Genomic DNA, 26333 nt, shown 5'->3' with positions numbered 1-26333 from the left:
GTATTACCCAAGAGAAATGCTGGTCCACCCAGAAAGTCTGTTCCTCTTCCTTTTAATTTGCCTAATGCAAAAAGAGGAAGAGAAAAATCAATCTTATTAAACTCACTTTGCAGAAAGGGAAAGACTGGGGGGAAAGCTAAGTTTAAATTATCACTGACATAAGGAATGTTCTTAGCTTATTTATAGAACCACCCAAGCATCCACTGACAGAGTGAATGAATAAACAAACAGCGGCATATCCATACCATGGAATACTACCCAGCAATAAAAAAGAACGAGCTGTTGATACACACAACACGGATGAATGTAGGAATAATTATGTGGAGTGAAAAGATAAAAAGAGTATGTATGGTATTATCCCATTTATATAAAACTCTGGAAAATATTAACTAATCTATAGGGACAGAAAGTAGATCAGAGGTTGACTGGGGAAAGTGGGGAGAGAAGGATTATCATGAGTTTTATGATTTCATGGGTGTAAACATGTCAAAATGTATCAAAGTGTACAAATTTAAATGTGTGCAGAAAATAACTGATGATTTTCTACCATCCATTAACAGTAAAGGAAGAGAGAATGCTCCGGTTTACCCTACACAGGTGGTTTGTGTAAAACCTAGACTTTGCTGCTGAACAGTGAGAAGCTGGATCCTCCCACGTCCAGCAGCAGACAGTTGTTGATGGTGATTTCCTCCTTCTAATTCACTTTAAAACTGTGTCAATAACTATTTACAACATACAGGATACCGAAGTCAGTGCTGTGCACACAGCAGATCCTCAGTTTTTTAAAAAAACGTCTTTAAGTCAACAAAAACACAGCGTCGTTGTTTGGGACTGTGACTCAAGAGCCGAAGGTGGCTCTGTTTCACCTATTAGAAGACATGCTTTTGATCTCGAGGAAGATGAGGCCATGGAAAACAAAGCACTGATGCCTTTGAGGACAGCGTGGCGGGGGCACTGCTTCCTGACTGGAACACACCTCCATCTACAAAGACATCCAGGCAAGTCCACAGGAGGCTCCAAGCAGAGTGCCCTGGCGTTCCTACACCAGTTCTCCTCCGTCGGCCGCGCCCGCTCCGGACACTTCCCAGAACACGATCCAAGCAAAAATAACGCGCACCCATCTTAATTGTAAAAGGTTATGCCACAGAACATGTTTTTTGAAAGTATGTTGGAGGGGAAAAAAATTTTAAGCCAGAAATTAGGGTATTTCAAACACCAAAAGGACTGGGAGATTCTGATTTACACTATAGTAAAACACGGGCCACTTGTTAGTTCTTAAAAACCACGTGCTAAGATTATGCTGGGTTGGTGCTGCATTTTGTTGTTTTCAGAATGCTAACATTTAATGGCAAGTTGAATGAAGAATATGGCAAATAGGGCTTCCCTGGGAGTCCGCCTGCCGATGCGGGGGACGCGGGTTCGTGACCCGGTCCGGGAGGATCCCACATGCCGCGGAGCGGCTGGGCCCGTGAGCCGTGGCCCCTGAGCCTGCGCGTGCGGAGCCTGTGCTCCGCAACGGGAGAGGCCACAGCGGTGAGAGGCCCGCGTACCGCAAAAAAAAAAAAAAAGAATATGGCAAGTAAAATTTTGTTTTATTTTCTTGTTGCTTTCAGGAGGTTAGGAACTCTAAAAATTTGGCAATAAGATCTAAAATTATTTTATTGCCCACACACAAGATATTACTACCTAAAGTTAAGCCCACTCTAGTGACAAGTGTACCTGACTTTTAAATGCTTGACATATACGCTGTTTGAGTATCAACAATTAATCTCCATGAAACACTGAGAAGAATTAACAGAAAATAAACCCTTGCTTTGTTTTACTATCCCCAACTTCCCTTAAAACAGAAATGTGGGGGGAATAATAAAAGTTATAGAAGGCTCCACAGGTCGCAGCATCGTGAGCGTGGCTCCTGTGCGTGCACTGCATTATGGACCCTGCTTTCTGGTGCTATTATGCATTTATCTCGAACACTCTCCTTTGAAATATTAAAAATAGTCATGCTGTCTTGCCCTAGATCTAAAATAAGGGAAAAAACCTCAAGAGCAAATCTAATACATGTCGCACACACCTCCGACATTTGGTAGTTCGTGTGTGTTAAGCCTCCCAGGTGGTGCAGCGCATGAAAGGTTCAGACATGAGAATGAGTGGCAGCCTGGGTGGCTGCTCACATCACCACAAATGCAAACTACAAAAGAACCTCACCACTGACCAAATGGCGAATCTCCTGTGTCTCAGACCCCGCTTCTAGATGCTAAACACCACTCTGGTGTCTTCAGGAGTGTTAAACCAGCTTAACAAAGGAAGGTGCTCAGGACCGGCAAGTGTGGAGCCCTGCAGGCCAGCTGGTGTCACCACAGCAGAGCAGACTGGAGGGAGCAAGGCCAGGACAGCCCGGTGCCAGTAAAGCGGCGCTATGGAAAGTCCTATCCGAAAGAAGGAAACAAATGTAACGTAGTTCTACTTGCTTGAACTGCGTGATAGAAGACAAGCCTCTCACACCACTGCTGTTTCTATCAGGGTCTGACCCCACGTCTCCCACAGCCCAGCCTTTCCATCCCAGCATGGCTTAGCTCTAACCGTCCAACTCACTTCCACCTTCCAAGAAACAAAGCTTAATGGGTACCTTAAGAGAACTGGCCCAGGAATGTTTCAACATACTTGGGCCTTTGACCAACTGACACAATGTTTCATGGTCACCCGGCCCTTCTGTTAAGTCCAAGTCCACAGACCAGATCATGCTGTGCTAGTTACTCCTCAAGCCCAAGATGATGCTCTGCCCATCAATGTCAAGGACAAGCCACAAGTCGGGTTTGAAAAGGGGTAAAGCCATCTCCATGTGCCTGGAGGAGACACGGGTACGGCCCACGTTCTGCAGTACTTGAGCCAAAAACTCCACATTTCAAGAATTCCTACACAACTCTGCGGTGTCACAAGATGCAACTGATGGGGGGGAAGGAGCAAATTAAAGGTACAAACAGGAAGAGAAGTGGAAGCAGGGTTAACTTTTATGCAAAAGAGAACCCTCCAAGAAGCCTCCAGAGACTTGCCATGAAGGAAACCAAGCACAGCCAAACCAAACACATGACAGCAAGTTATTAAAAATGTAACATAAAGGGTCCAAAGCAGAAAGTATGTTTCACCCACTAAAAATTCTGGTCTTTCTTCATTTTTTATCTGTAAGCTGGAGAGAGCCCAGAAAAACAGAAGTCCTCACAAAATTTCATGTTTGCCACTCATCGACCTGCATTACTAAGTGCAGAATTAGCAGGTTTGAATTTTACTCAGCTATCCTCTGTACCTTCGTTATCACCAGTGATGGAGCAGAAGCTGGCTGGATAACTGGAGAAGACAGAAGTGTTTCAGGGTCAGCGCAGGTGTGAAAAACCGGGAGACCAGGCAGGGCCCTCACAAGGTGCCTGGCCCCGGACCCCTCGCCACACGCCCGGCCTTCCCATGGGGAGGTCAACACAGCCCTGGATTTAGGGCATTAGGCAGGTGAAAATGGTTCCCAGACCCAATTCCAACACGTGCTTGTGGAAGCTTCCCCACACCAACGAGCAACTGTCAGACGCCAGCAGTGTGTCCAGGAGTTCAACTCAATTCTGACTCGGAGATAGAAATAGATTCCAGACTCAGTCCCGTGAGACCAACTTCCACCTCAGATGCCAGTTGCCAAGCCCAGGTTATTACTTGTGCTTCTGACTGGCAGAGGTTCCCATGAGCCCCTCTCCTCGGGTTCAACTACTTTGTTGGAGCGGCTCACAGAGCTCAGAGAAACATGTTACTAACTAGATCACCAACTTAATTCTAAGAGGATACTGAAGGATATGAGTCAACAGCCAAATGAAGAGATACGTAGGACAAGGCATGGGGAAAGGGCACAGAGCTTCCACGCCCTCTCGGCGCGCACCGTTCTCTCCCAGTCACCACGCGCTCGCCACCTGGAAGCTCTCCGACCTCTGTCCTTTTGGGTTTTTACAGAGGCTTCATTACCGAGGCATGATTGATAAAATTATTGGCCAATGATGACCGATTCAACCTCCAGCTCCTTCCTCCTCCCTGCAGGCTGGATGGAAACACCAAAAACAGCCACATTTGCCAGAACCCCTAACACAGAGGACCATGGACTGGGAAGCAAGAAATAAAGTGCTTGTTTCCCCGGGCCACACCCTGGCACAATGCATAACTTCAGAGGCTGGCTGAGCCACCCAGTCCCAGGAGCCCAGCACTTACAGACACAGCCTGCAAACACCCCGGTGCTGCTTCATCCAACTGCCAAGGCTGGCAGTCCAGGGCACCTGGAGAAAGGCTTCGACAACTATGACTGCAGCTGGATGAGGGCTTTGCACTGGCACAGAAAATGCCTGTCGATCCCCAACTGTAAATACCACACCGGTATTGCCCTGGACCAGGCCAGAAATCAAAGCAAAGGGCTCCATCCAGCCCAGGAGGCCAGCGGGGCCTAGCCGTGACCGTGGCTGGTGCTGGGGCCCCAAGCTGACGTCCGCAGCTGCCTCTCCTCCACTTTGACATGCTCTGCACTGGGCCGGGAGCTGCTGCCAGACTTCCGTCGGGACTGCAGGCTGCAAAGGCTGGGGAGAGGCCACTGCACGGCCCGCCCATCTCACAAGCAGGGCTGCCAGGTACTCAGACTCAGCTAAGGGCAGGCTCAGTTCTGTGCACCTGACTGCAGGGGCAGAAGGCACCTACCCACACCCACCACGTGCCTACACGAGAGGATGGGCTCCAGTGCAAACAGGCAGGCTGGTGGCAGAAGCCCACACTGGGTAGCAGCTGCCCTCAGAAAGGGTGGACAGTGTGTTCCACGGTGCAGATAATGTACGTGTGTTCATACGGCTTGGCATTCTAGGGGTCTTAATGAGAGCTGTTTACCACGACCATCATCTGCCATAATGACCAAATCACTAGGCCTGGACAGACAGCACAGCCATGAAGTGTCACCACTCGCTTTACACTGAATCAACTGGAGGACACAGGCCAGCCTGCCTCCTTTCCACGAGCAGCTAGCATCCTCATCCTCTACCACCACCACTCTATTTCCACGTGTAGCCTAGGGTAGAACAAAACCCAGGTTGTACCTATAAGTATTTACCTTAGTCCTCCATCCCTGCCTTCTTCAGGGAGGCCAGCACAGACACAGGCATATTAGCTGGAGGACGAAAAAGGCCCATTACCAGGAAGGTGACCTGATGCGTAGACTTTTGGTGGGGACTTTGGGTACTCTCTTCCCCTAGAGTTCTGGGTGGAAATATAGGTTTAGATGAAGCATTTGGTCTTCTAGGGCTGTTATGGGCTGAACTGTGTCCCCCAAAATTTCATATGTTGAAGCCTAACCCCCCAATACCTCAGAACGTGACTGTATTTGGACATAAAGCCTTTAAATTGGCGTTTAAATTAAAATGATTGGCCCTAATCCGACGTCACTGGATTACAGGAGGACATTTAGACACACACAGAGACATCAAGAATGCACACCCTCTAGTCCAGAAAGGAGAGGAGTCTAAGTCTGAGAGAACATTCCAGGAGAACCTTTTCTAACCCAGCTCTCCCAAAGTGGATATGAGGCAGTGCTGAGAGTCAACAAAGTGAGCACGGGCCGGCTCCTCAACCAAAATCAGAGGAAAATAGGACTCTTAGCCTTTTACCAGGCACTATTAGTACACAGACATAATTCATGAACCCTTCTTCTGATTAATTCTGAACTTAAAAAGCAAGTTTTTTTTTTTAATTGCTGCAGGACAAATTGTGTACACGAGCTAACAGCAAGTGTTTATTGAGTGCTTATAACTCCAGAGGACACTTTGACAGGCACCACAGGGGGCAGAAAAGAAATACCTAAGCATGTTTTTGCCTCAAGGAGTAAAAAGCCTAAGTAAATAGAGAAAACAGGTAGTGAGGGCCGTGAACAGATAAGTGCTAAGAAGTTCAGGGTTCCCGAAGGCTCCCGCAGACGGGGTACAGCCCCTTAATACCGCTCCCTGAAACAGAAGGAACGCCCCTCTCTCTGGAGTGCTTACCCAGCTCACTCCTCCCTCATGCCAAACATTAGCTCCCACCATCTGTCCCAAGAGCTCCCAGCCCCTCACCGTCCTCCGGTCTCAGCTTACTTCGCAGGTACCCCCAACACCCAACACCCACCCATCACCACCAGTTCTCCTTCCCACTGCTCCATGCCTGCACCCAACGCTCCAGTCAAACTGCTGTGTTTGAGTTCTTCTGTTTTTAATGTTTCCGGTGGCTGTCAGTGTGGCCACCTACAGCAAAGCTTTGCTTTCTAATTTGCCACTTTTAATCTGCCGAAAACTTGGAGCACGGAAAAACAACCCTGTTTGCCTAAAACGATTTCATCCTCAGGACCTGCCCAACTTTTATCTCCTCTGTAGGTTTCCCTTGCCCTCCCCTCCTGAGTTTGTGTCTACATATATACATTTCCACAGTGCATCAAAAAGGCATCTCCAACTGTCCTGATGACTTTCCATCGGAGCTCAATCTTATATATGCCAAAGACAGAGTTCCTTGAAAGCAGGCCCAATACTTTTCCCATCACTCAGCAGGGCAAGCATTCTTTCAAGGTTTCCCAAATTTGATCTGTAATATAAAACATAAGATAACGGGCCAGAGCTCAGGCACTGTGCTAGGTACAAAATTTCCTTGTTATCTGAAGGGAGCTCTTCCCCGGATCGTCTGTTAGCTTCCCAATACACAGATGCTGTGTGACATTTATTTTGCCTGCCTGGAAGCCAACTAACTTCTGGTTCTCAGCTGCACTGTGAAAATACGAGGATGCCAGAGAGCTGAGATGCATACAGTAGTATTATTAAATACAGGCACGTTCAAATCAACTGAAGACCGCTGACTCGTGTACTTAATATTTTCACATCACACTAGGCAGTCCTCAATCTCCCTTTGTATCGGGGTTGGACTAGTTAATAATTAACTGGCTTCGATTAAGTTCCCTTTTCATAAAGAGCAACTAACTGTGAAGTGCTGTAAATGATGTTTAGGAAAAACAGACACACCAGTGACTCTTGAAACTGGATTATCCATCTCTGGAAAACAAACAGGAAGCCTGAGGAATGCCTGTCTGCAGTCAACCTTACCCAGAAAGATTTGGTTACAGACCTGCAGTATCACACTCAGATGTGTTTCTCAGGCCTTAGCTCTTCGCTGACCTCCCTGATATTCGAAGGGCCTCAGCTATTTAAAGCATTACATTAAAGAACCATGTTTTTACACTGACCCAAACCCTGGTAGGTTCCAAGAACAACAAAGCAGGACTTACTGCCATTGTCGTCAGAATCCTCACTGCTGCTGGGAAGGCGACCTCGTTTCATGATCTCCCCGGGAAACAGCAGGCAGCCTGCAAGGCAATGAGACAGCACTTAACCCAAGATGATAATACACAATCATCAAGTTGTGCTTCAGATGGCAGCCCAGGATTTACAGCACACAAAAGCAAACAATCGGCTTTAAGTAGCATTTGAATTATAAGCAGTAAAAAGACCAAAGATACATAATTAGGTGCAATTATTAACAGAACAGGTTCAAAAAGGAGGGGGAGGGGTGGAGAAATCACATATCAGCAGGTCTCCCAAAGGTGCCAGGCCTTCTCTCTCGTTCCTGTGACATTATCACTACAACTACTCCAGGAGTCTCTTTAGCTGACTGGCAGCAAGCTCTGCAGGAAAAAACCCATGGCAATGAGCACAGGGCTTCCTCACCACAGACAGATTTGTATTTTACGCGTGTGCGTATGCGTGGGGATGGGGCTGTGCCGGGACGTGTGAATATTTACACTGCGCTGGGCATGATGATGCTTCTCGGGCAAATTTTGCTAAAAGAAGCCTAAAAGCTGAGTACCTGGAGTCCTAGGAACAAAACCAACGGGACAACTGGGAATGCAAATGTATCCTCTAGTCATCTCCAACCCCTCAGTGATTCATTGGGATCCAGACCCCTCCCCTTTACTCATTAGGAAACTCAGGCCAAAAAAAGGCTTAAGCAGCCACTTGCCCAAGGTCACATTGTGAGCAGGGAACTTCTCATTGCAAATCCAATTTCACTACCCTTCATCCCAACTCCTTACAGGCCTTGTCCAACCTAACTCAGCCAAACTAAGAAAGCAGTTTGTGCAGACACCCAGCCCACCTTGCCAGCTCCTGCCAGGTGGTAACAGGCCTCCAGCACCACAGAATAGAGAAAGACTGCATTTAGGAAAGAGGGCAGTGCACCGAGATTGAACGGTCAGTCACTGAACTTACACAGATGAACTCGAGGTTATATTCACACAGGGCAGCTTTCTAAACAAATCCAAAGAGCTCTTCCAAACTAAAATGACTGATCACCTCGACATCTTTAGGGCCCTGACCTTATTGCCAGATCAGTGACTCCCAATGAGGGAGGAGGGCTTTCCAAGTCAAAGTATGGTTGGTCATCCATTCCCTACCCATCCAGTCCCTCAAAAAAGTATATCCCAACCTCTCCCTCATTGGGAATCACAGCATTACAATGCGATGAGCTTCTAAGAGTGTGGCACACAGGAATGGCGTGGGAAAACAATGTGGAGAACCACCATGCTCGAAACAAGACAGAAACTGTTCTTCAACAAGTCGGAAATTAAAAACCCAAAGGTCCGCTCTAAGTGGAACTGTAAAACTGAAGTCAAAAAAGGCAGAAAGCACACCATTTTGCAGTCTGTTCACACCTACAAAACAGACCTGTATGATTCTCTCAAGTATTCAGGCTCCTAATCTCTGTTTTATATTTTCTTTCTGAGACACTCACCAGTTAAAGTGTGTGTGTTTTTACCAAATGATTCTTCCAAAACCATTAAAAGAACTTCCACAAGGAAGCCGGGACGTGAGTCCTGACCCGGGTCATGGGCAGGGTCACAGTCCTAAAGTCCACCCTCACTGCCCCTCCCCAGCTTTGCTGCAGAGCCCCGTTCACCCCTAACTCTGACACCCAGCAACCTACAACTCGGCCTGGGGCAGGCCCACCCCCGGAAAAACTTCCGCAGACAACAGACTCCCGTGGCCCCCTCCCCTCTCGAAAGGATTATCTTCCCCGCCCTGTCACCATGTGCCAAAACACCAACTGCTGACAGCTGAACCCTCCTCCAGCCTCCTAGAAGGCACCCCTGCTCCCACTCTGGACCTGTCAGGACGTACGGAAAGACGAAGACCACTGGCTCCCAGCAACAGCTTCAGCCTCAGCTCCCTAGGGCCTGCGTTACAAGAGAGCTTTAAAACAAGAAAAAAAGAAAAGCAAGGTGCTACTGGAAGAGGAATTCCTTAAAAGTAACAGCGTGAAGCAGCAGGACAAGAAGAATGCAGTTCCCACCTCAGGAGCCGGTGTAAGAACTGTGAGAAGGTAAGAGGCTGAGAAAGCGCACAAACAACTCCCCAGCTGGAAACGAGGAAACAAACGCTGGTCACAGCCTCATTGATTTGGACAACTAACATTTACCTAAAGAGAAGAGTTTGGAAAACTGAGAATCTTTTAAAATCAAAATGTTTTCCTGCTAGCTTTCATACACAGTTTCCCAAAGAAAGCACGCGCTTCAGTCACTGTATGCAGAATGCAAGCATTGACCAAAATAGAATGATGTTCCTAAACACACATAAGTACTCTCATGCAAAATTACGCAAGTAAAAGAAGAGTAAAAATAGTACTTTTGTTTTAATAAATTCCGTTTTCACCAGCCCTAAAAGATCTCGAGTAAAGAAGGTTGAGAATGCTGTGCTGCACTTCTCCAGGGAACCTGGTACAGTAACGGGGTGAGCGCACGCCAGAATCGCCTCCTCTGTGGCTCTAAGGTACTGAATCCTTGACATCAGCCTGATGTACCTCACCTGGGGTTACTTACTCCATCAAGAAATCCAAGTACACACACGTTACTATCTTTAAGACAGACACTACAGTGGTTGCATGCTGCAAACATCTGTCCAATGAAAGCCAGGGAGGGAAAGCAGAGGGCCGTTAGCATCATTTAGGGCAATCACTGATTATTATCTAGGTGGTAGTAGGATAAGTAATAATCAATTAAGAGAGCTACTTGCAACACTCCAGAGAAAGCAGCAAGAAAATATAACAGCATATATAATGCATCCCACAAACATCTGAATACCTAATATATTAGGAGGCGCTGGAGCAAAATGACTATCCCTGATCGTATGGAGTTCCTGGTCTAGCAGAGAAGACAGACAAGTCCACAGGAATTCAGTATGCTTAGTGCTCGACAGTGGTAAACACAAGACTCTACAGAAACACAGCTTGACTGAGTCGGTAAGATTCTGAGCCAGAGTCCTGAAGAGCAAAGGCGAGGTAACAAAAAGCAGCAGCACATTTTGGGCAAAACACTGTAATACTTAACATACATATAACCTAGCATATTTCTCTGTGTGGCAACTTCACACTCAGAATCCTGCTATTTGCTCATTTATTTACTAATATACATCCCTTCTTACCTTTCTATTCAATTGCCAAGGCTTGTTATTTCATAACGTATGACCCTTTCCAGTCCCCCTACTGCCCCACGAGGTCTTCAGCCACCTATACCGAAGATTACTTTAGGCACCGTTCTCCATGCCCACAATTTTTTACCCCTACCAATTGTTAAAACAAATTAAACCATCCTATGAGGTGACCTCATCGAGCTGTTCCCTATGCCAATCTCTCCCTCCGTTCCACACTGCAAATGGGTCCAGCCAGAAACTCAGAGGTTTTCCACCACCCGGCCCCTCCCTGCTCTACCCAAACATCTCTCCTAACAAGCCCCTGTAACCAGTTTGCCTGGCTTCTATCCTTGAAAACACCTCTTCTTTCCATCCTCAGTCTCTGCTGATGGTGGTCCTTTGGTCCTTTCCTCCCCCCTCCCCATCCATCCCAATCCCACCTCTTCTCCAGGGCGCAGCTCAAAGTCACTAAGTACCCTGTCAACCATTCCAATTAAAAGCATTTACATTCTATACCACTCATTTCACATTTTTCCTTCTTTTAGAACTTTTTCACCCTTTTTAATGTACTATTTTCTTTAACAGCCAATCAACTCCTGCCTTGCATTATCACTTATATGTTCTATATACGTGTCTCTAAAAGGTTATAGTAAGTTCCAGAAAAGAGATTCTCTCGAATTAAATGTGAAATAAAGACATCACAGAGAGAGGTCTTGAGCAAGACTTCAAAGGGCAGCTACAACAGATACCCCCAGAACTCTGGGGTCCAGTCCTCAATAGGGCTTGTCCTGCCATCCTGTCTGATTTCATCAAAACTGGCTCAAAGTGATGCAATTTATAGGAGCCCGGAGTGTCCATTTGCCATGAGGAGCATAACAGCTAGGCAGACAAAACACTAATTATTGGGCATTTGGGACTTTGCCCAAAAAGCGAAAGATTACCTAGGAAGCCTGATTATAATCAGAACATTGCCTGGAAAGACCAAGTAAGAGGAAGTCACTGGCCAAAGACCCTGGCTGCATCAGTCAAGCGACAATCCTTTGGCAGCACGGAGGGACATGCCAAGACAACCAGGCACGAGTGGCAGCTGCTCAGAGCACCATCTCCTCAGGAAGCACAGGTAACATCCTACATGCAGATCAATATCCTGCAGCCTCTTGTGTCACAGGGGTTAAAATGTAGTGGATTAGCTAATATATTAATTCAATTAAAATTGTATCAAGTTAGATGCCAAAAATACGGCGAACAAGATACGGAATGGCCTACAGGGAGATATAGTAAGCAAGTAAGTAGCTAAGTAGCCTCAGTGTGATACCTACTATAAAGGTTACAGGATGCATGGATCACAGTGGGACATGGGATATGTATGTGAGACGGCAAAGGTACCTCAAAACCTTCAATTTAAGTTTCCTCAGACTGAAATTAGCGGGGGAAATCAGCAGGCACTAAGTTAAGAGCAGCCATTGGCTGAAGGAACCCATCCCCAAGTGGTTCAGGAATCTGTAAGGGAGTAAGTTCAGTGACCTGGGTGTGGTGCCATGGAGGCATGACTGGCATGCGACTCCAGCTAAAAAAGAATGGGAAGTGACCTGGAGGACAAAGAGAGAAGAGCTTTTACAAAGGAATAAGATGATTAAGAACCTGAGGATGTCTGTTCAATGCTACTCCTGGGAAGAAGACAGATGTGAGGAAAACAAACTGTCCAGTCACTAGAATTACTCTCTGTGGTGGAACAGGGACCATTTATCAGGCCATAAACTCTACAGCTACAATAAGGACTACAGCCTAGTGGTTTTAATTATCTTATGGTTTATATGCAGAAAGGCTGTTTTTTTCCTTCCAAGTATCAATTTTGTCCACTCTGTTTTCACTCTTATTTATTTCACTCTCAAGAAGTTCTAGAACTTCAATTCAAGTTCAATTAAAGCCCTCTACATACTGCTTCTCTATGTATTACCTAATGCAATGTAATGGATTAGCTATGTGTTAAAATAACCTATAGGATGAATGACTGAGTTCCTGTACATAAACTGTATCCTATGTTCACTCAGCTTTATGGAATTTAAAATGCTTCACTTTAATATCTAAGTGACCTTTCACTGGAGTAAGTTCCACCACTTTATTTTCAAATTTATAGGTGCCCTTCCATTCTCTGTCGAAGTTAATGATCTAATACTTAAATGTACTACATTTTAAAATGTATTTAGAAAATGTATAATATAAAAATGTACATTAAAGAACGTATTTTCAGACACCAAGTAGTCTTAAAGATAAAGGTATTTTATAATGAGCTAGTTCTGTTTGCTAAGTTCACACAATTCAAATATTTCTAAACGCTATGCAACTGATAATTTTATTGCTAAGTTATTGGTCATAGACTATTACCTCCCCTATAAAAAATGATTTACACTTCCTTAATATGTCTTCTTTCTGTCTTCTATAAAGTATACAGTACCCAAGGCAACAAAATACCCAATATAATAATGACCTATCCTTCACAGTAATCTCCTATCCCTAAATGAATATGAAGGAAATCCAGCTGGTTTCTTACCTCAGTTTTTAAAGCAAACATTAATCGCCTAAATAGTAAGTTTTCAAATTGACAACACTATCTAATTCATATGCTCAGAGCATAAAAATACTAGTGTGACTGTAACTCAAACCCAGATTTCTCACTTTAACCAAAGGGTTATATCTGGTCAAAAAGATAGTCACAGATTTGACTTAACTGACAAACTGCTTAGATAGTAAATGTTAAAGTTTTAACCTTGTCTAAATATTTCAACCCAGAAAAATGGAACTTTTAAAAATGTGTCCTTTATAATGTTGTACATCAAAATGTGTTTAAAGGGGGCTTCCCTGGTGGCGCAGTGGTGAAGAAGCCACCTGCCAATGCAGGGGACACGGGTACTAGCCCTGGTCCGGGAAGACCCCACATGTCACAGAGCAACTAAGCCCGTGCGCCACAACTACTGAGCCTGTGCTAGATAGAGCCCACGAGCCACAACTACTGAGCTCTTGAGCCACAACTACTGAAGCCTGTGCGCCTAGAGCCCGTGCTCCGCAACAAGAGAAGCCACCGCCACGAGAAGCCCGCGCACCGTAACGAAGAGTAGCCCCCGTTCGCCACAGCTAGAGAAAGCCCGCACGCAGCAACGAAGACCCAACGCAGCCAAAAAATAAACAAATTTATAAAAAAGAAAAAAGAAATGCTGCCCAAGCTATTATAGAGCCTTTGCAAAGACATCATACTTGAAAATATTCAGCTGAAAAGAGTTTATATTAGCAATAATCAACCACCTCTCCCAAAAGAAAAGATTTTAAGAACTGACCAGATAATCTTAACTGCAAGATTTACTCCTATGAATGTTACTAATAAAGTCCAAGTGCTACAACACATTAGCTCACCATAAATTCTTTATAAATTATTTTTGAACTCAGACTTTAAAAGTTAATAAAACAATTTTTCAAGATTTTATGGGATTTATAAGTAAGAGTGGTTCTGAATGAATTAGGCAGCTCCCATTTGGCAATTTATAAATAATCCAATATCTGCTTATGAGTCCTAAAACAATCTATTAAACCCTTCCCAGGTCTCTGTAATTGATAACTCAATTAGAGTCAGTACCTAAAGAGCAGTTATGACAAAACATTCCAATCAGTTGTATTTGAAATGTATCTTTTTTAACTTCCCTTTACATGAGAGTAAATGAATTCACCCCAAACAATAAAAGCAATCAAGCACCTTGGCCTCCAATCCTGAGCTTCGATCCCTATTTCCACCTACCCCAAAATTCCTTTCTGTTAGATCTATATGCTCAGATATGGAAGATACCAAAGACATATCAAGAAAGAAACACCAGCAAACTGTAGGGGGGGAAAAAAATGAAATATCAGCCCATTTACATATAAAAGAGGAGAGAAGAGAATATATACACCAAATGCTTGCATACTCAGGGAAAATTTCTGGAAGAACATTAAGGTTAATAGTGTTTATCTCTGAGAAATGTGACTGAAGTGTTCCAAACAGAAGAGGCTGGGAACTTTTACCTCCCTTTATGACCTTTTACATGTTGTTAATTTTTTACCATGATCCTGTACTACGCTATTTATAATAGTAAAGATTTAAAATCCAAAACCTTTCTTCCCTGCTCCTCACATTATAGAAGACCCTGGGAACACAGCTTCTTGTCCCCTGGCAGGCACCAGCCTAAAATGAGCAACCATCAATAAACTATATATAGTCCACCTCCTTCCTGAGATGGGGTATCAAAGGCTTGTCTTGTTTCAAAATACCTGATAAAATGGCACAGGAGGAAAAAATAGAAAGGGTAGCAGGATAATGCTGTAAAATGCTACTATCCATTCATTATTTACTTCAAAAGTAAAGGTTTCAAAACATAAGAATATCCAGTGCCAGTAGCAGGTCATTAAAACATATGCAATCAGAAAAACTAAGCCAGACAGGAAAACTAGGGTTTAAACTACCTTTAAAGAATAAATACTCAACTTCCTATTCACTTTAAGAGCAGTACTATTTCAGAAAAAAAAAGTAAAAAAAAAAAAAAAAAAAAAATACTCAACTTCCTATTCACTTTAAGAGCAGTACTATTTCAGAAAAAAAAAGTAAAAAAAAAAAAAAAAAAAAAAAATTTTTTAAATGAAATATTTTTTCAAAAAAAAAAAAAAAAAAAAAAAAAAAAAAAAAAAAACGCTACATTCCAGAGATGGTTACCAAACACACCATTTCCTCTACCCACTGCAGGCAGGCATGGTTAATAAATTAGGTCACTCTCCACCCCCCCTCCCCCGCCCCCGCCGCAAACCCAGGCATGACTTCAGAATCCTCCTTAACACATTGCTATTAGTCAGAATTCATATGAAAAACAAAGCCTATTTGCCCTATAGGTCCTCCTTTCACACTTTTCTTTTGACAATTTACCAGGGAAAACTACGGTTAAGACCAATCTCTTCAGAATATATTCTTGGGATCTCTGAACCAAATTCAAATTTATAACACACAAGCACATCTTCAGATCAAACTCTAAATCTTCACTGAATAATAACACTTTAGAAAAAACTAAGTGTAACTTAGCTAACAAGGAGATAATTCTGAATGAACCAAGGTAAGGACAAGGATGGAAAGGAGTCTACAACCCCTTATTCTACCCTTGGAAGAATAAGCCAATAAATGCCAAGTGATAAAGGGTAATTTTAAAAGATTTTTAAATGCTCAAACCAGATGTTCTTATACAGGATATACAAAGCAGCTTCTGCAGAAACCAGACTCAACCAGTTAATGACAATTACACTGTGCACAGATTGAAATGCAGCTGTTTTGAGGAACTTTGTTCCCTGATTATAGCCGGTTGTCAGAAACTATCAGTTACCACTAACAATGTTAAGTCACCAAAAATTTTTAAAGTACTGTTTAAAAAGAAAACTCAGACTCCCAGTGTTGTACATTAGAAGACCTAGATGGCACACTTAACAAAAACTGCATTTACACATCATCTGAATTACGTATGAAAACAAACATTTCATCACAATTGTACAAGTTTCGTTATTATGGTCATGGAAACATAAGACAGTCTCAAAGCCTAGCAACAAGGTCTGGAAAGTATTCTCTGAGGCGAAAGCTGGAGTCTCACCCTTTTCATGGATTGTGTCTACAGGAAACCCTCCCCAAAGAAACCCATAAAATCATAATTGCGGCACTAGAAAACATTTGAGAGATAATTTACCTTTCCCGACTTTAAAAAGACAAGTACATAAATAAACTCTGGCAAGGTTAAGCAGCGTGAGTGGGGACACACAGGTAGGTAGGTCTAGGGCAAAGCCAGTGGCTGAACCAAAGACCAGTTCCCGAGATGGGTGGCCCTCCTGTGCCATCCACCCTCCTCCCAGCGCCTGAACCACAGGCTTCCCGCTCCTGGACACCTCCTGCGATTTAGAAAGAGGTCATCTCAAAGATTAAGGCCATGGACTACATGTTACCAGGGAGCCGACAACTAAAATATACTAAGTAACAGTCTGTTAACTTGGAACTTGAAAACACGGTTTCCTGGAAGCTGATGTGAATATGGTTGCAAATGCCATTTTGCCTGGTGAAGCTTACAAAAGGTAGAGCTGGAAAGAGAGTGTGCCAGTAGTTCCCTGGACACTATCACAGGGGTATGAGTCCTCTGAGCAGCTGGCATTAACTTCTGATTGGTGACACATACACCCTACTTGGAGAGAGGTTATCTTCCTCTGGATGTATCTCCCTCTGGATATATTCCCAGGTTATAATGTATATCCCCAGGTTATAAATGTATACCCGTCTTGGCCTGGTCCCCTTGGAGGGTATGACTCCCTAGCTGTGCTTTCCTAGGTACACAGGGTCCTGTATTACACATCCTATCCTCAAAGGGGATCTAGGAATCAAAGAGTTAAGAGCCACAGCCCTCAGACTAGCCAACTCCCTCCATATTTATCAAACAAACTTCTGATTTCAACTTGCTATTTCAGATTCCTATCAGAAAGGGAATTCAGCCCCAGCAGAAACAATCTGGTGACTAGGTGATGCTGTTATCACTATACTATACTACAGGTATATACTATAAGTACATATAGTATAGTAAGGCTGCATCACTATAAATCAGAGGTCCACAGCCTGTTTTTGTCCAGCCCCTGAGCTAAGAATGTTTTTTACATATTTAAATGGTTTGGGGAGAGGGCATCAAAAGAACACTTCAGAACACCTGAAAATTATACCAAATTCAAATTTCACTGTCTGTAAATAGTTTTATTGGGAGACAGCCACGTTCATTCATTTACCTCTTGTCCACTGATTGCTTTCGCAACAATGGCAGAATTGAACAGCTGTAATAGAGACGTCAGGCCCACAGAGCCTAAAATATTTGCTATCTGGCCCTTTACTAAAAAAGTTTACTGATCCCTGCTATAAATCAACAGACTGGCAGTAAGGGGGTGAGAGGGAGGGGCGGGGTGGTGGTGGTGGTGCTCTAAACAACTTAAATAAAGGCCAAGAAACCCATGAATTTTTCTCAAAGGAAAACCCCTGAGGATCCTACTTGGGGCCAGTGTACACTAAGTTATAAAAACTTCTAACATGCTTATCTGATTTTCAAGCCAGTGACCAATAAGCAGAAAAATGACTGTTCTAGATAGGCATTTTAACTACAATACATGGTTAACAGGGATGTAAAAGGATCAGAGAGAAATCATAAAAAGAAGTCACCAGAATTTAAATGCTAAACTGAAATCCCAGGATGCACTTAAAGGTATTCATCCAAACCCTGAAATGACATGCAAATTTCGGTGCAACTCGCTTTTTCTGTGGGAGAGATTCCACAGGTTTTGGATCTCAAGTGTCCTTGACCTTAAAAAAGTTACAAGCCGCCAGAACTCAGCCTACACATCTTTAAGTGCATCATTTTATTTCAACACTGAAATAACTGATGCTCATAAAAAGGACCATGAGTCATTAAGAAAAACCTTAAACCATGTTATGTGTACTTTGTGCTAAACAAATGCAAACCAGGTAGCTCAAACTCCAGCAACTTGTTAACCTTGCCAATTCTTGCTGCTTACTTACCCTGGAGTAAGGAGTAAAAGAAAAAAAAAAGGCTCTTTTATTCTTCAGTTTGGACCCTCAGCCATGAAACCTTCACTTAACTGCTTAGAAACTGTCTTAGCAGCTGTCATGAATTTTCAAATTAAAACCTCCTGTGCAAACATTAAATGCTCAATATTAAAAAGTATATATTATTGCCAATTGGAAGAGCTTTCAAACCAAGAGAAAACTGTGGATTAATTCCTTCAGCAAATAAGCCCAAAAGAACCTGAAGTTTTAAAAATGAACTTACTTCAACTGTCCTCAGTCACCTTATTATGTCTTAACTCTACCTGAAGAACCAAAAGCAAAAAGTTAATATCTGACTTGTTTTAGAATATTCATCAAAAGCTTGGTCCTTGAACATTTGTTAGGCACACATAGTACACCACTGCTCTGGAGTTAATAAAGGACTCAAAAATGGATATACCCAGTCTCTTCCCCAGAGACCAGGCTTTCCATTCCATTTCTGGCAATCTATTTTTGTTGCTTTCAGGTGAGGAAGACATCCTTAATAATCATTCAAGGTCTAGGCTAGATAAGGCCAGGCCACAATAACATGGCCAGAGTCAGGATCAATAATATCCTCTTAGACTAGATTTTCTCTCTGTTCCATGACAGTTAACCCTAGCTAAACTTAAAGACAAGATGCCACTTCCAACTCAAAGGTAAAAAGGCCCTCCAAGGCCACTCTTCCATTTATTAGGAATGCAGAGTTAACTTATTCCATCAGAGCCCACCAACTGTGAAAACATCAAAATATATACCCCTCACAATCACAGAACAATATTTTTGTATAAGTACACCAGGCAAATGGCAAGACTGTTTCAATTAAGTCTCAACTTTCTGAAATATTATATACTACAAATAATAAACATATTAATTGTCCAAATTTTAATTCATAACCAAATAAAATGCTGCCAGGTCTTGAAAAGAGACAAAATAGACTGAACACTAAAACGTTCAAGGAAACAACTTACTGTCTCAGGAACTAAAACTTTCCCAATTAAGGTTCCTACAGGCTTCTGATACCACCTAAGAAACTAACAAATCCAAGCAAAGCCAGCCTTCATTTGAAAAAAAAAAAAATTCTTTTTTTACGGTATCGTTAAACACGGCGACAGTTCTAGCTATCACAGGCTTGCACAAGGAGGGGAGGAAATTTAACTGGTTTAACTCCCACTGTTTGAACAATTTTTAATTCCAATCCAAATAAAAAGCAAGATATTGGCTAAGATGTCATATTTTCCTCCAGAGGATGTCTTCTGTTATTAACCATGTGGGAAAACTGGGTTTGTAATGCAAATTCTGACAGACCATTAAGAGTGTAACAGATGCCCCGCATCACTAAATGAGGAAAGAGCTTCCCCAACAGAAAGGAAGGAAGCAAACAGAACCATGACATTCTTATGTCTCCTCCTCAACTGCTGACAAACCCTAAAGATAAAGTGTTTGGTCAGTGCCTGATGTCTTTTTTTTTTTTTAACATCTTTATTGGAGTATAATTGCTTTACAATGGTGTGTTAGTTTCTGCTTTATAACAAAGTGAATCAGTTATACATATACATATGTTCCCCTATCTCTTCCCTCTTGCGTCTCCCTCCCTCCCACCCTCCCTATCCCACCCCTCTAGGTGGTCACAAAGCACTGAGCTGATCTCCCTGTGCTATTCAGCTGCTTCCCATTAGCTGTCTATTTTGTTTGGTAGTGTATATATATCCATGCCTCTCTCTCGCTTTGTCACAGCTTACCCTTCCCCCTCCCCATATCCTCAAGTCCATTCTCTAGTAGGTCTGTGTCTTTATTCTTGTCTTAGCCCTAGGTTCTTCATGACATTTTTTTTCTTAAATTCCATATATATGTGTTAGCATACGGTATTTGTTTTTCTCTTTCTGACTTACTTCACTCTGTATAACAGACTCTAGGTCTACCCACCTCATTACAAATAGCTCAATTTCGCTTCTTTTTATGGCTGAGTAATATTCCAACGTATATATGTGCCACATCTTTATCCATTCATCTGTCGATGGACACTTAGGTTGCTTCCATGTCCTGGCTATTGTAAACAGAGCTGCAATGAACATTTTGGTACATAACTCTTTTTGAATTATGGTTTTCTCAGGGTATATCTTGATGTCTGCTGTTCTAACCACCTCAGTACGGGAACACAAACAGGTGATAATTCTTTTTCCAGCAAGTCTGTGGATAAAAACATCACGCAAATGTCTTTAAAGTAGTTTTCAAACAAATAATCTCCAAATTGAAGACTTCCAAATTACAATAAAGTGCTAGTTTAATTCCAACTCTTTCAAATCCAGTCATGACTGATTCCAAAGGCATGCCTCCTCAATGCCAGAGGTTCTGTCAAAGTTACTACACAGACTAAAACCTACTTACGGGAAATAACCAGATGCAATAAATGATCTCTGACTGGACAGCGTTTTAGGCAAAGCTGCTGTGTTATATTTCGGGGCCGAGTGAGGAAATCTGAAGATCTCCCAATAAGAGACAAGCTTGCTAACGGGGGGCGGGGGGGGACACCAAAAAGCAAAAACTCCTTACACAACTGTATAGCCAGTATGACTCATTCCGATTAAAACGTATATACAAACATAAACACAATTATCTGGAAAACGATACAATGCTGATTTCTAGGTGGCAGGAATGTGTTTTTCTATTTGCTTCTCTAATTTTCAACTATGTACACGTAACACCACTTCTGTAATAATACTTTAAGCCACTAAGGGCTCCTTGAAGTCCAAAATCAGTATTTATGAAGGTGAAACACATGGAGATCTGCTTGTATTCTCACCAAGTCCTGCAAATTTTGTTTCTGTTTTTAGTTAATCCTTCTCCCCAAAGTGTCTGGGCTAAGCAATTGTTCATTTCTAAAATACAGCATTTCCTTACATTCCAAAAAGGTTTCTCTCCCTGGTCTCTCCAGCACACTCATCATTTCTCACTATTTTCCCTTTATAGCTACTCTTTCAACCTCCGTAAGAAATATAGAACTAAAATACTAATTTATAGGCTGAAAACCTGTCAAGTGATGGAGGAGGAACTTGGGCGGCGTGGGGGGGGGGTGATCTTTTTCTTTCTAAATTAACATATACCTACCTTTGTCAGAAGTTAAAAATCTGTGACAACCCACTCAACTTTTCTTCTTGGAAAGCAGCCTATGACCTTAAGATGGAAACAAGTTCAAGTTCTACTGCCTTTATCTCTGGCTGGTGTAAGGAGGAAAGGAGATGTGTAACACTTAAGTAGCTGAAAATGCCAGGTCATCAAATACACATATAAAAATACACAAACTTAAGGAAGAAAGCAAAATAACCAAACAATCCGAAAGTCATCGGAGTTAAAAGTGACATTAGATGAGACTGAAACCTTGGGACAAAAGGACACTAAGAATTCTCAGTTCCAGGTATCTGCTAGAGTGTCACACACAGAACATCCTGTTAGCTCTCCAGTGTGTGCTGCCCACTCTACTAGCACACATTATTGTATCAAGAGTGTTGTCTGTGGGAGTACGGTCCAGTTACACCGAACGCTTCCTTCCTCCACCTAAAAGCGATTAAATCTTGATTAGCTGTGATTTGGTCAAATACCACTTACTAAAGTAATCTCCAACCATTGGTGGATCACTGCCTAAATCAGCTTTCAGGGAAATAATTTCTTTGGATCTTAAAACTAGTTCATTAACTTCGAAAGATATTAGCCTCGAGCCACGTAGGTAACTAGAGAGCTAGCCTTTCGCAGCGGGGTTTCTAAAAAGGAAAAATAGTTCCCTAATAAAAACCTTTGGGAAAGAAGCCCCTAAGCATTGCCATTAGTGGAAACTTCAGATTCTCTCGCAATTTCCTAAAAATGTAGCCGTCTGAAGTCATTCAACTGCAGCTATCACTTTACAAAAAGAAAATTTAAATTCCCCCTCGGCTGTGGTAAACAGAGGGCGGCAGACCTTCGCCGCCGCCGAAGCGAGGTGGGCGCCTCCCTCCTCGTTACTAGAAAACCAGCCCAAGCTGCTTTTAAACGGTCTCCGGGTGACGACGCATTCCTAACGGGTTTCGAAGGCACGTTTAAATCGCCCGCTTTTTTGTTTGCACGCTGCATTCACCGGGTGCCGGGACTACGGCCGCCCCCGCGCGCCGGGGAGGGGGAGCCCAGGGTGGGGAAGCCGGGGCGGGGGTGTACGACAGGGCAGGGAGCACCCGGGGCGAAGGACCCGTGGATGCGGAACCCGTGTGTGAGGGGGGAGAGTGCGGGTGGGCTGCGCAGAGAGAAAGCTGAGGACCCCAGGAAGGGGGAGGAGGATCCCGGGGAGGGGAGAACTGAGCCGCCGCCCCGCACCAGAGAACGCACCGCGCGGCTCCCGCGGCCCTCCGGGGTGTGCGCAAGGCCGCGGCTTCGCGCGGCGACGCTACCCCCTCCCTCCCTCTCTCTCCTCCTCCTCCTCCCAAGGCGACAGAAACAACAGCGCGGGAGGAGGGGAAAGTAACTCCCGGCACCTCCGCCGGAATTAGCCCCGGTGCAGTGATGACACCTTCTCGTGGCGCAACCAAGCCCCGCTCCCTCCGCAGCGGCGTCCCCGCCGCCGCCCTCTCCATTTGAAAGTGGCCACCCCCCGCCGCCGCCGCCGCTCCTCCCGCCCCACCGCCGCCAGCTGCACCAATCCGCTCGGCCCATTTGAAAGTGGCCCCCCCCCGCCGCCGCCGCCGCTCCTCCCGCCCCACCGCCGCCAGCTGCACCAATCCGCTCGGCCCCAGTTGCAAATCAAACGCTCCCTCGCGTGTAGAAGCCACTTGCGCCACTGGAAACGGCCGCGCCGTCCCCCTCCCCGAGTCCCTCCCGGGCGGCACCTTCGGGCTGGGGCGGGCGCGCCGGCGAGAAACGGTTGTGAGACGGGAGCGGGAGCAGCGGCGGCCGCGAGCAGCTCGGAGAGGGCTCGGCGCCCGCCCCCAGACAGTTCTGGAAACTGTGTATCACCTCTGTCACAGGAAGCCATCCGACGAGGAAGGCGGCGCGGAACCAACAAACGCCTGCGGCCGCCCGCCGGAATCAGCGCGGGGACGGCGACGGGCTTCGGGCAGTTCCCCAGGCGGGAACGCGGTGGCCGCCCCCGCGCCTCGGGCTTTGTGCGGGGTTCCCGCGGCGCGGGCGCGGTGGGCCGGGCGTCCCCGCCCCCGAAGCCCCCCACCCCGGGCCCGGCAGCTCTGCTGGGACCGTTAGGTGACGCTCCAGCCGCGGCCGAGAAAGCAGCGTCTCAGCCGCCGCCCGCCCCCATTTCCACACGGAGCCACCTCTCCTCCAACGCCAAAGGCGGGCCACAAAAGTTGGCCCCAAGGCCACCCAGTACCTGCCCACGTGCCGCGGAGGCTCGCTCCCGGGTATCCCCCGTCCCCTTCCCCCCGCCGCCCTCGGCCGCCAGGTCACCTATTACCGGTGGGAGGGGAGAGAGGCTGCTATTTAAACGCCCGCGGAAGTTGAGGCACCCCCACTGGCGGGTGCCGTGCACCTGCCTCCCGCCGCCGCGCTCCACCACTTTGAGCAGCAGCCGCGTCCTCGGCCCCGCCTCCAGCCCGCAGGCGGGCGGGGGGAGCGGGAAGGAGGTGGAAGGGATCGAATTTCTCCAGCAAATGGGACCGTTCCGACAGGATTCGGTTCCCCGGTCAACATTCCACATTCCATCCCTCTCCCGCATTTGCAAGCCAGCTCCAACAACCCGGAAAGCCTGCTAGCTATCGAACAACGGCCCCCCAACTCACAAATACACACTCGCAGGCACAAGACACGTGCACTGAAGGGCTTTGCAACTTGCAGTCCCGGGGTGCACGCTGCACGTTCATTTCAGGGCAGCGAAGACCTAGCGATACCACTTCCACAATTTGCAGATGGTGCCAAAGGTTGCAAGTTGCAATCCGTTTTAAGTTCATGGTTAATCGGTAGTTTGCTCTACCAGTGCAACTCCTTCCTAATTTCACCGATAAAGGGTTTTACACTTCACAGGCAGTCTCGCTATAAGTAAAAGGTCTGATCATTGGAAACCCAATTTGGAAGAATCGAATTGCTAAACTGTCCCTCCACCCCCACCACCACCCCTCCCTCCCTGCCCTTGAATTGATGCAATGAATATTTTGGACATGTGGTGACGCGGTGACAAGAGCTAAGGCTGCGGCCACCCTACATAGATGTACCTATACACACACACCTATGTTTGGACAAATACAGTTGTCGTCCCTTCCCCCCGCACCACCACCATCACCACCACGGTCACACACACTCTGGCTTCATATATGTACACGGACCTGTGTTCTGCCATTGCCATCTGTCTACCAAGTTGCTACTATGCTTTCCACTTTCATGCAACCTAATGCACTTCGGCTTTTTAAAAAATTCTAATAAACTAAAGCCAACTAAACTGGGCTTCTGCTCCTGGACGCGTTTTAATTGATGATTGGCCTGAAAACCGCATGTTCTTCACAAACCCAAAAGAAGAAAAAGCTCTAAGTCTTCAGTTCCCCAAAATTGAAAAATAATCATAATAAAACTTACTGATCCAACATAGATCAATTCTCAGAATCCAAACATCATCCTCTCCTCCTCCTCCTGCTCCTCTGGCCCCCGCCCCGGCAATGCCCAAGTTACTGGTGGGATAGTAACGCTGCACTCGGCGGCTGCGTGCCCTCCCTCCTCGCTACATATCGAGAACCCAATCTTTTGGCGCCATATTAATGACGTACTATATTATTTCCACTAGGCAGCGACCTTCGGCATTAAATTACTCCCGAGAACTCCCGAGCAAAGCAACAAAACCATCAAATATGGCTGAGCCTCTCTGCTCGTCCCGCCGCCGCCGCCGCCGCCGCCGCCGCCGCCGCCGCCGCCGCCGCCGCCGCCGCCGCCGCCGCCGGATCGGGACGCGCACACAGACCCACACGCGGACACGCGCGGACTCTGGCCCGGCGCGCCCTCCCCGCGCGCCCCCCGCGGCCCGCGCGCGTACCTGCTGCGGAGGGCTTCGGCCGCGGCGCTGGGCTCCTCGCCGCTCGCTCCGCGCCGCATGAGTTCGGGCCGCGGCGGGCGGGCGGACTGACTGACTGGCGGGCGGGGAGCCGGGCGGGCCCCTGCTCTCGCCCGCGCGCACACACCCGGCGCTCGCGCAGGGAGGCACTCTCGGACGGGCGTTTGGCTGGTTATGGAGGAAGGACTGTGTGAATCAAACTCATTTCTGGGTCACTGCTGCCACAGGGGGGAGCACTTTAATCCCTTGCCAAAACGAGAGGGTGGGGACAGGAGGGCGGGGGGAGCGCGCGGAGAGCCCGAGGCGAGGGGGGCTCGGTCCCTTGTTAACTCTTCGCGGCCCTCGCCGCAGCCGGCTCGGCCTGTGTCCGCAGGGGCTTGCCAAGAGCAGCACTCTTCAGCTTTTAAAATCTCTTCCTTAATCTCCCTCGTGAGCCTAGAAATTCTTGAGGTGTCTCCAAGCAGGGAGGTGGGCTTTTAAATTATCCCTTTCACACTGTCCCAGTTCCAACTCTTGTCTGACATCACTGCACTAGAAATGGATTCTTTCAACTTAGTTTAAAATTATGTAGATTAAAATGTGGCTATTAAGGAGTGTAGTTTGGGTGAGAGGTTTTATTTTTAGGCTGAATGGCATAGTTCTTTCGTAGTAACAGTTTTGGGGAGTTGCGAATTAGAATGACATTTTTAAATACAGAAAATCCAGTTTGGGAGCCGGAACCCATCTTTACCTAAGTTTGTATCGAAATGATAGTTGTAAATGAGCACTAATTCATTAGGAGACAGAAATTATTTATAAATTGACACTACCTTTATGTTACACAGTGTCACAGAACTGGACATCGCCTTGCAAATATGAGAACTGGGCTTAATTCTAAAACTGGAGCTGCAGACTAATATAAAATTAGTTACCAGAGATTAATTTAGGGGTATAACTTACTTTTTCATTGGAGTTTAACATACGTCTTTTGTGGGTCCCCAAAAGATATGAGTATATATGACATTCAGCTTCAGAAGGGAAAAGACCTGGGTACAGATTAAAAATCCCATTCAGTAAACAGGAACAGAGATCGCTAATTACAAAACTCAATATCAAACCCAAAGGCATATTTATCCACTGGGAGAATTGTTCTGAATATATCAGGTTTGATTTCACACAATCACACACCAACCCATCCACCAACATCAAGAACATAATAAGCTGATAAACGTGG

The 26333-nt window shown here is 45.5% G+C and overlaps 1 protein-coding gene across 2 annotated transcripts in view; it reads right to left on the bottom strand.

The window, feature by feature from the left end:
- JADE1 (jade family PHD finger 1) overlaps nt 1-25150 on the bottom strand; it is a 57272-nt gene extending 32122 nt beyond the window's left edge. The window contains exons 1-2 of one of the 2 annotated variants that reach the window (XM_007456986.1): nt 25103-25150; nt 7307-7384 (exon numbers count right to left, since the gene is read on the bottom strand). In XM_007456986.1, the coding sequence (XP_007457048.1) occupies nt 7307-7358 (52 nt within the window). In that variant the 5' untranslated portion in view covers nt 7359-7384; nt 25103-25150. Of the gene's footprint in view, nt 1-7306; nt 7385-24651; nt 24743-25102 lie in introns of those variants that run through there. The other variant, XM_007456985.1, reaches the window with a different exon arrangement.
- Nucleotides 25151-26333: the final 1183 nt, after the last annotated feature.

Source organism: Lipotes vexillifer, unplaced genomic scaffold (genome assembly GCF_000442215.2).
Source record: "Lipotes vexillifer unplaced genomic scaffold, Lipotes_vexillifer_v1.1 scaffold50, whole genome shotgun sequence".
NCBI lineage: Eukaryota > Metazoa > Chordata > Mammalia > Artiodactyla > Lipotidae > Lipotes > Lipotes vexillifer.
The sequence above is the reverse complement of the archived record's forward strand: the minus strand, read 5'-3'. Positions and strand labels throughout refer to the sequence as shown.